The sequence below is a fragment of the Mixophyes fleayi genome, chromosome 8 (assembly GCF_038048845.1).
Source record: "Mixophyes fleayi isolate aMixFle1 chromosome 8, aMixFle1.hap1, whole genome shotgun sequence".
Classification (NCBI taxonomy): Eukaryota; Metazoa; Chordata; class Amphibia; order Anura; family Limnodynastidae; genus Mixophyes; species Mixophyes fleayi.
In genome coordinates, this window is record NC_134409.1 from 8,262,695 (window position 1) to 8,273,159 (window position 10,465).

Sequence of the window (10,465 nt, forward strand, 5' to 3'; positions counted from 1 at the left end):
CGGTGGCTCAGTGGTTAGCACTTCTGCCTCACAGCACTGGGGTCATGAGTTCGATTCCCGATCATGGCCTTATCTGTGTGGAGTTTGTAAGTTCTCCCCGTGTTTGCGTGGGTTTTCCTCCGGGTGCTCCGGTTTCCTCCCACACTCCAAAAACATACTGGTAGGTTAATTGGCTGCTGACAAAATTAACAGCAGTCTGTCCTTCTGTGTGTGTATTCGTGTGTCTGTGTGTGTACGTTAGGGAATTTAGACTGTAAGCTCCTATGGGGCAGGGACTGATGTAAATGACAAATATTCCAAAAACATACTGGTAGGTTAATTGGCTGCTATTAAATTGTCCTTAGTCAGTGTGTGTGTATGTTAGGGAATTTAGACTGTGAGCTCCAATGGGCCAGGGACTGATGTGGGTGTTTTCTCTGTAGACTGCACCAGTTGTACATTGGCGTAACTGAGCCCTCTATTTGGGACTGTCCAGTTGGGAGAGAGACGTTGTCAGGATTCCTTGGAGCACTGTTCCAGTGAAACGTGTTTTTTCTTGCCAAATATATGAAGAAACGTTATAAACGAATAGCAGCTAAGATGTACGTGTGTATATATATATATATATATATATATATATATATATATATATATATATATATATATATATATATATATATATATATATATATATATATATATATATATTATAATATAATATAATATATTAGTGCATTTGGCACAACTGTTTAGATTGGGCTCACTATACCCTTGCCCTGAATATCATTTCCCCTGCAGGGTCCCCGATATCCGGTGACTTTGCAGAAACCAATTCTTGATGCATTTACCCCCCGGACTTTCCTGGAGATCAGACAGTTTGGTTAAGCTCACTGTTCCATTATCTGCTAACTAGGTAAATGCATAGGGCGGTACTGACGTGTACTTGTCCTTGCAACAATCACCTGTTTTCCCACAATATACATAATGGAGCAGGTAGTGTTGGATAGAGGGATGTTATTATGTTGTAGAACTCTCAAGAATTGTGCAGGAGTTCTAAGTCCAGCTGTGCTTGTATTGTATTGTATTGTGTTGTGTTGTATTGTATTGTGTTGTATTATATTGTGTTGTATTGTGTTGTATTGCTCACTGCGATCGTCCAACGATCGTCGCCTCTCTTCCCCTCTGATTACCTCCTCTCACGCACGTATCCAAGACTTCTCCCGCGCCGCTCCACTACATTGGAACAAGCTCCCCCGCTCCATCAGAACTTCCCCTAATCTGTCCTCTTTCAAACGAACATTAAAAACCCACCTTTTCCTTAAAGCCTTCCAGTCTCATGCCTAAACTCCCACCGGTCGGCTACCTCTCTTTCTCATCCCTTCTTCCCCTTCCTCGACTCCGTCTCCGTTTCCCCCGTCTCTCCGTCTCATCCATGTGTCTGTCTGTCTTCCCCTCCCTTTAGATTGTTCGCTCCTTTGAGCAGGGCTCTCCTACCTTCTGTTTCCATCACTTTTAACTGCGCTCTCCAGCTACTCAGATCACCTCCTCTTGGTCCTTCTGCCCTCTGTCTCCTCTCGCTTCTCTCCGCTCCCCTCAGTGACTCTCAACCTGTCATCCGTGCCCACCCTCTTGGGCCATAGTTACCTGCCTATACTCACTTTTCCCCTCCCTCCCTCTCTTTCATGCTGTGCCTGAGCCCCCAGAGTTATAGTGCTTACTGTTACTTGTACTGTGCTGTTTCACCTTGTACTGTGCCATTGTTTGTCCTTGTACGGCGCTACGGATACTTTGTGGCGCCCTATAAATAAAAATTAATAATAATATTGTATTGTGTTGTATTTGTAGTGCGGTGTTTACTGCAGTTTGATGTTTTAAAATCTGTGTTATGGTGATAGCAGTTGATATAATTGTTTTTATTTAACACTCTTAATTTTAGGTTATTTTTACGGCTTAACCAACGACTTTGTGGTTATCATCGAACCTGACAATTTAGTGCCGCTGGGGGTCTGGTGACTATACCCGAGCACCTATAAGGTTTTCTATGACTGAAAGACTATCTGCTTTGTGTGTCTACATCATTGACTGTATTATTGTGTGTTGTTTGTTTTTATTTATATATTTTTTAAATGAAGATTATACAAAACAGAAATGATGTGTACATACACTGTAAACAATGGTGACAAAAGCATAACCTGTCCTCTTCTCAGAAATGAAACAATTGGGGGTGCGGAACAAGGGGGGGGGGTTAAGGATAAAGGGTGGACGGAGCAGAGTGGTGTCCTCGGGGTTTACTGCAGAGGAGACCTCTGTATCTGTAAAATTGTGCGTATGTTAATGAGCAGATTCAACTCAAAGCCCGTTGACCACCCAGAGGGCTCATCGGTTCCAATTCCCTCAGGATGGTAAAATGTATCATGGTGCGATGGGTAAAGTGAGTTTGTTGGCTACACTCTCCTTAATATTGGTTCAGCTGGCAGTAATGGCTGCTTCCACGGACGTCAGTGACTGATACGCTGTATTCTCTTTATATGAGCTGTTGATATAAATTAGATATTATTTTAAGATAATGTTCTATTATTAAAAATTCTGTTTTAAATATGTATCCCCAGCTCTATGCTTTTTATGAGACTGACCTTTAGGTGTGAATATCTATTTATTACACATTACAGATTCCTAAGTAAGATCATGGGAGATTTATTTTATGACTCGCCCTCTTGTGCAGGGCGGAAGGTGTTTCAGCGAATGGAATGTTGCGTCTCCTTGATACGTTAACCACTAAACCAGGGTTTCCCAAACCCAGTCCTCAGGGCTCCTCAACAGTGCAGGTTTTTCCGGACCACATGTGACATAATTAGGACCACCTGTGGATCTGTTACAATGTATCAGTCAGTAATGAATACACCTGTGCTCCAGAAAGGAGATATGGAAAACCTGCACTGTTGGGGAGCCCTGAGGACTGGGTTTGGAAAACCCTGCCCTAAACAGTGATAGTGTAACGATTGTATCTTTCTGTATCCTGACATGCCCACTACTTGGAATGAATTGGAATTCTATCCAATGTCACCAACCATCTGTTGTTGTAAAGTGACCTCCTGATTATTGCCCCCAGAGGGGGGCAATATTTGTTTATCTTTCTCCAGCAAATGGGAAACTCTTGTTCAGAGCCGCCGTTTTCAATTTGAAAGCCAGTTGAGTTCCCAATTGTTTTAATATCTTTAACCTTCAATGTGATTATTTTTCTTTATATCGTCCACACTATCCATGGCTGCAGTCTTTTCTGAAAGGCCTCCAATTAAGTGAAGGTGCAATTATAAGTAGCTAGTTAGTGATATTGATCTGGCAGATTGTGCCTCCCTTTAAAGGGCTGCAATAATTCCGCAAAGTGAAAAGTTTGATTTTATTGCTCCAGTTTCGTTTGGCGCCATTGATCTTTATGCTTGGAAGGGATGTAAGGCAGCACACGCACTCAATCTCTAAGTGTCCGTGATAAGTAACTTTGAGCTATGTTCAGCTACTCGCAGCACAAGTTGAATGTGTAATAATAAGAACACCTGTTGGACCGGAAGAAAAATCTCAATTATAAAGTTGTCCTATGACCCCCAAAATGGTAGCTTTAAAGCCTCAAATAATGTCTGAATAAGTTGTGCTCATAGCGGAAAATCATTTTTTTGCAATTACTGTATTTATATTCTCTATTAAGTTGTCCTGTGATTTCTTAAAAATCTATACTACTGCCCTAATCTGTATGGGACCAATGATTCCCATGCTGTGCTGAATTAGCGCTATTTTAGCACAGCGAATGGGGATTTAACGTCTGATAAATATAGTTCTGCTAAACAGGGCTAAATTAAGCATTTCCAGTGGCAATCATGATTTGTAAGTCAATAGTGATATATTTATTATATAGATATTTGATTACTACGCAATACATTTTAGAGCAAAAACAGCACTTAAAATAAGTCCTATTTTTCCATCATACACTCCTTGTAGTCCCAGGGTCTATTTAATAACTATTAAATAAAGTTTGTAGTGTGTGTAAAACAATAAAAATAAATAAAATTAAAAAAAATATTTTTATTATATTCGACAAAAGTTGTTTTTCAGCTTTATAATGTGTCAGGTTTTGGCTGATTTAGGGGTCTTGAGTCAAATCTTTTGTTTCGGTAACAATGTTTATGCTGCCGATACGGTGAAACGTTTCCTTCCAGCTGGGTCCATGAAAGAACTTAATTACAACAAAACTGTAATCTGTGTAAATCCGTAACATCAGAGAAAACCGCAGCGATTCAGTCAGCTAAAGCTTAGATAAGTGTCTGATTAGCATGTTCACGTGATGCAGTATTACACGGTCGGGGCATTGTGTATAATGTATAATAAACGTGGTAAATACTGTAACATTCACGGGAGGGCAGACACAGTTGTTTGTGTAACTCCGTATTTACCGTGTGATTCCCGTGTGTCTCCCTAGAGAACATCCGGCAGAGATATGCTGACCTGCCGGGGGAGCTGCAGATTGTGGAGCTGGAGAAGGAGAAGAACGGTCTGGGGCTCAGCTTGGCCGGGAATAAGGACCGGTCGCTGATGAGCATCTTCGTAGTGGCCATTAATCCAGACGGACCAGCCGGGAGAGATGGGAGAATCCAAGTTGGTGACGAGTTGTTGGAGGTAACCGTTACTTTGTATACTTCATACTAATAGGAGTAACGTGGCTATCGCGGTGTTAATCAACAAACCAGGGTTTGGCGTTCAATGTGGCTCCGCACCCGGGGATGGGAAGGGGCAGAGGCTTTGGTGTCGGCGCCACTGTAATCTAATTTGGTCTCCAATAATAAAATCCTGTCTCTAGATTAATTTCTGACGCCAGAGGCGGGACTAGCGAGTTGTGGGCCCCGCTGCAGGGAAGCGGGGAGGAGAGAACCGGGGCCCACAGTTCACTAGTTCAACCGTACATCGAGCCCCACTATCTTCATGGGACCCGGTGCACCACAACTGCTGCACCAATGGTAGTTCCGCCACTGATTATCATAATCCTTTATATAGCGCCAACATATTCTATAGCGCTTTACAATTGGGGACAAACATAGTAAACTAATAAACAAACTGGGTAAAACAGACAGAGAGGTGAGAAGGCCGCTGCTCGCAAGCTTTTAATCTCATGTATCAAACTCTAATTGTCCCATAGATTGTGTCTACATTTTGCATTTCGGCCCAACCAGACTGCAAAGGTAAAAGTGACTCATAAGCTAAATGATCCCGTCACACAACAATGTTGGTCAGGGGGTGGTTGTCTTGTGTGAAATTGTGTAACGGATGGTAATGGGGTAATGTAGTGAGGTTAAGACGGTGGTTGAGGAATATTATAAGCTTGTCTGAAGAGGTGGGTTTTCAGAGAACGCTTGAAAGTTTGTAGACCAGAGGAGAGTCTTATTGTGCGAGGGAGAGAATTCCATAGAATGGGTGCAGCCCGAAAAAAGTCCTGTAACCACCGGGAATGGGAGGATGTAATGAGGGTGGATGAGAGACTCAGATCTTGTGTAGAACGGAGTTGGCGAGTTGGGAGATATTTTGAGACAAGAGAGGAGATGTATGTTGGTGCAGCTTTGTTGATGGCCTTGTAGGTTAGTAAAAGTATTTTATATTGGATTCGGTAGAAAACAGGCAGCCAGTGTAGAGACTGACAGTGATTCAACAGAGGAATAACGATTTGCAAGGAAAATCAATCTTGCCGCAGTGTGCAAAATAAATTGTAGGGGTTTGAGTCTGTTTTGGGGAAGACCAGTAAGGAGGGAATTACAATAGTCCATGCGGGAGATAAGTGAATGAATTAAGGTTTTTGCAGGGTTTTGTGTGAGATATGTGCGAATTAAGAACGAACCAACAACAGTATTAACGCTGTTCCTTAAGCGGTACTTCGTGGCTCAAACAAAAGAGAACACTAAAACATATATAATGAGCGTGATCAGGGCTAAGACTAAATGATGGTAGCATGGCTTCACTATGCCAACACAACCTGATGTGCCGATCACAGTGCCATTTGGCATAATTTTCTTGTCGTAGCACCCCAGTCCCTTCACGTCTGCTTGACGGTCTGCCTGCCAGTCTCTCTGCACATATAGAGGTTGTCATTGTACCAGATGTTGCTGAAAAAAAACAACTTCCGTTTCCCTTCACTAAACCATAATTACACTAAGCAAAAACATTTTTTACAATAAAACTTCAAAAATCGTTAAGGCTCATTTCTTACAGCATATTAATCCTTTTTTATACTAGTGTTATCTTGAGTTATTTTAAGACCGGACAAAGAAAAACAATGTGTTTACAAGCATATAGCTCAAAACCATAACTTTGTATAAGGAGTGAGGACGTCTGTTGAAGAACGAAGGTCCCACATTCTGCGTTGCTGCTTCGTGGAAACATTGTGTCAGATTTCTGTGAACCTGAGCTGATATTATAGTTTCCTTTTATGTAGTAACGCGACCAAACCTTGTCTAGCGCCAACCTCTCGTTTGTCCCGTTTTATAATTTAAAGTATGTTTTACACCAACAGATAAACAAATGAACAGTATTAACGCTGTTCCTTAAGCGGTACTTCGTGGCTCAAAAAAAAGCGAGAGATGAAAGTACTGCATTAAATAATTAGAATTAATTTGTCAAATTGTATATAAAAGTTAGAATATATAACTAAATGGAAACAACACCTGTTATATTCAGTAATAAAGGTATTTTAATGTGTCTAGAAACGTGAAGCTATTGGTGCATATTGACACGTTACAGTCTATATATGATTATAATAAGAACTGTTTATCTGCACTAACACATACCCAAAACTTGTGCTGGTTACAAAGGTACCAAACACCCAAATTCATGAAAGGGTAAAATATAAAATTCACTCTTTAAAGCCCCCAGCACTGTTTTGCAGAGCAAGACCCCCTAAACATCCTACAGAAGTGTCCCCCCCGACCAATAAGATGGAACAAGTCATCAATGTAAATCACAGAATGTGTCACTGGCCCCAGTTTGATACATTCGTTCATCTAGATAATATAGCAAGAGCCGGTCAGGTGTTCTCTAGCTAAATAACGGCCGCAGGTCTCCATGTTTCATAAGTAAATCAGTGGTTTGTGATACCTGCACATTAAGCTGAAATACATCCTGCGATTTTCAATTTTATCTCCCTCCCGCTGTGATTTTCTGTGTAACGTATACTTCAGCGATTGCTCACCGATGTAAACGAGATTGTTTTATTGCTCCAGTTTACAGACACCTGCTGCCTGTTAGATGTGGGAGCATCGCAAGATGATGTCTGTAATTGTATAAATACCCTGCACGTTACACACTGTACATTGTACGGCCATAAGTGGCCCCAGGAGCTTAATCCTCATAGAAGTTTCCAGCCACAGAGGCAATCTGTAGGTGGTGTATTTAGTCAGATTAAATGTATATCTTTTTTATTTTTTTGCATTGAAAATAAATGTATGAGGTTAAAATGAATCCGTTCCTGCCTGTGTAATGTTGCTGCCCTTAAAATATGCATTACTGAAATTACTTTTGTAGCAAACACATTTAAACCTGGGCTTGTGATATCCATGTAATAGAGTTCTGTGATGGAGGAAGGCTGGAATAAAGGTCAGTACATAGCAAAATAGATTACCGGGCCCAGATCTCCCCCCGCCAAGTCTCTCTCATGGCAGTGAGATAATCGCTTGCACATAACCCTTATCCCTCTGGGCACCATGTGACTAGAGAGATGCCCGGGCTCGGTTTCTTCAAGAACTGAACGTACCCGAATTTATGGCGCCCTCGGAATTGAAAACGAGGCAAAACGTCATTGTTACATCGTCAGATCTCACGGGTTTTGGATTCCTTTTTAAGATCCAACATGTGGGTGGGAGGGAGGGCGGACCCCCGTTTTTCTTTTCTGCCACTGCTGTGTGCCAATGTGTCCTAGATGTGCTAGGAACTGCCGTGTGTTTGTGTCATTGCTCTGTCGCTTACCATCCAGCCAGGTCGCTGCAGTATTTGTCCGAAAGTGTATGAAAATAATATTGTGACTTGTGAGGTGCTCAAAATTGACTGCAAATGACTTGAAATTAGTGTTGTTGAGGTTAATAGTAATGTAGGAACAAAAAAGAGCAAAAATATGTGATTTTAGCATATTTTAGGATTTTTTCTAAAAAATACAAAACCAAAACACACGAGGGCGGTTTTACCAAAACACAAAGCTAAACCAGATCCAAAACCATACCCAGTTCACGGGGGTCAGTGAATATCTCTACATGTGACTACACACAATATTACACCCTGGGCAATTAAAATTCAGGGGTGGCAACTCAATTAATGTTTAAGATTGGAGAAAAAAAAAAAGCAGTTTTGGCCTCAGTAATTGTTTAAACAGAACCTATCGCCCCGAATCAAATCCTGTAAAAAAACAAAATCCTTGGTGTTTGGTTATTAGCATGTTAGTCAGGATATTCAGCATACTAATTGCCGCCACTTCTGCTGCGCTGCCGTAGGTAAACGCTGTACACCGGCGGGGGAGGGGCACAGGGCATCTCTAATATGAAATGATCCGTCTGAGAGAAGACTGAGGGTGTTGGGATATTTCATTGTCTTTAATTAGCCTCTAGGGAAGAAAGACGGACCGGTCACAGAGGTGATAGCGCATCCTGACTGGCAAAGCCCGATTTAGTGAAGTAACATAAGAATTGTAACAGAATTGATTAACCGATCAGGTGAAACATTTAAAGTACTTACACAAAATGTTTATGAAGAGTATATATAATAAACACAACAAAATATAAGTGTAACTAAGCAGTTGCAATAGGTATAACATTAAACCAGCACAGTGTATGGAGTACAGGTGACCTGAAAGGTCAAAAAGATATTAAGTGCTAAACTCTATCTGTACATACAGGGTATATAGTAATTCTTGTAACATCTGTGATCTCTGTAAGTGTTTATTTGCAATTTGAAGCACACTTCTATATTTTCTTGTAGGCCTGTATAGTAATCTGCTATTTTTTTTGTATATAATCTACTATTTTTTTTAATTTTAAATTCAAGGGGTAAAAAAAACCCAATTTTGCATCATCTGTTATATAGGGTTGTTGACTTGTTTGTGCTACGGATTAAACCACCCCTGGGTGTGGAGTGGTCGTTAGCCAGATATAAATTATAATTAACATCTCGCTCACTTACAGGATATAATAATAACCAGTATACGTTTTATCTTTTAGGGTCTGCTATTTACCAGAACCCCAGACACATTGACACTGATTGTCAGTAAGGTGTTATTAGTGTGGGAGCAATTTGTAGATTGTTGGGGAATTAGGGACCTGTCTGATAACCAGATATACTATGCCCAAGGACCTGTGACCAGCCCGACATTTTTGGAAAGACCAAGTTAGATTATTAGAAAAACATAACTGTCTGGCATAAACTGTACTCTGGCAGATCCAAGCATCAGATACTCTAGTCTCTTGTATAACAATTATTATATAAAGTAAGGATCTTTTCTCAGCTCTGGCTCGCAGGAAATAAGCCTGTGTAGAGAAATACATTATGTATTAGCCGAGCTATTACACTGTACTCAGCAGTTACTGCTACATAGGCAGCCATTCAGGTCCGCAGAGATGTTTGGACAATTATCCTTTCTGTACACCTAATAAAACATGACGTATGGCCGTTAACTGTGCTTTATAATCGCCTCTCCCTCAGGTGATTATATAACTGCCGCTGCATCAGGAAAGGTCGCTCGTCCATTATAAATACAATGCTAGAAAGTCTGCATTGTCCGGAGAGCCTTTAGGGAAGTGGAGCTGTCAATCATGTGTGTTTGATGGACACGAGAAACACTGTTTATTGATTGATTTGATGCAGAGTTCTGGTGGTGGATTTTTCACAGCGCTGTAATAATCGCCTGATACTAGGATGAGAGAAACAATTCTAAGGACACAGAATATTAAATCTTGTCCCAAATGATTCTACCGAACTCCGAGCTGAATCCAGACCGAGTTTTCCTATAATCTAAGCAGATGTGTGAGAGATAACTGTGTCGTGTGCAATAAAATCACAATGATATGAGGAATCCGTTTTTTGCTTTATAAATTGTTGTACACAGTAATATGACTGTGTTTTTATGCTTTTTTTTGTTTGTTTTTGTTTGTTTTTTTTATAATTTCACACTTGGTAATAATTGCAGCTTCTCCGCATGTAATGAAATTATTTTATGGTCTCATCATACACAACTAAAGGTACATAGAGTTCTGGAAACTTAATAGCTACTCACATCGACTCTATATCTAAATCATGTTACATACATCTAAAAACATTACTAGAATCCGCACATATCTGACACAAGACACCGCAAAAACCTTAATTCATGCACTCATCATCTCCTGCATTCACTATTGTAATTCTCACCTTACTGCTCTTCCCCAAAACAGACTCAAACCCCCTACAATATATTTTGCACGCAGCTTCTAGA

At 40.7% G+C, this 10,465-nt stretch overlaps 1 protein-coding gene across 2 annotated transcripts in view; it reads left to right on the forward strand.

Annotated features, from left to right (window-relative positions):
* The window catches only part of PATJ (PATJ crumbs cell polarity complex component), a 159,203-nt gene that overhangs the window by 91,867 nt on the left and 56,871 nt on the right, over positions 1-10,465 (forward strand). For both annotated transcript variants that reach the window (XM_075181788.1, XM_075181789.1), the window contains one exon: positions 4,448-4,644. In XM_075181788.1, the coding sequence (XP_075037889.1) occupies positions 4,448-4,644 (197 nt within the window). The remainder of the gene's footprint in view (positions 1-4,447; positions 4,645-10,465) is intronic.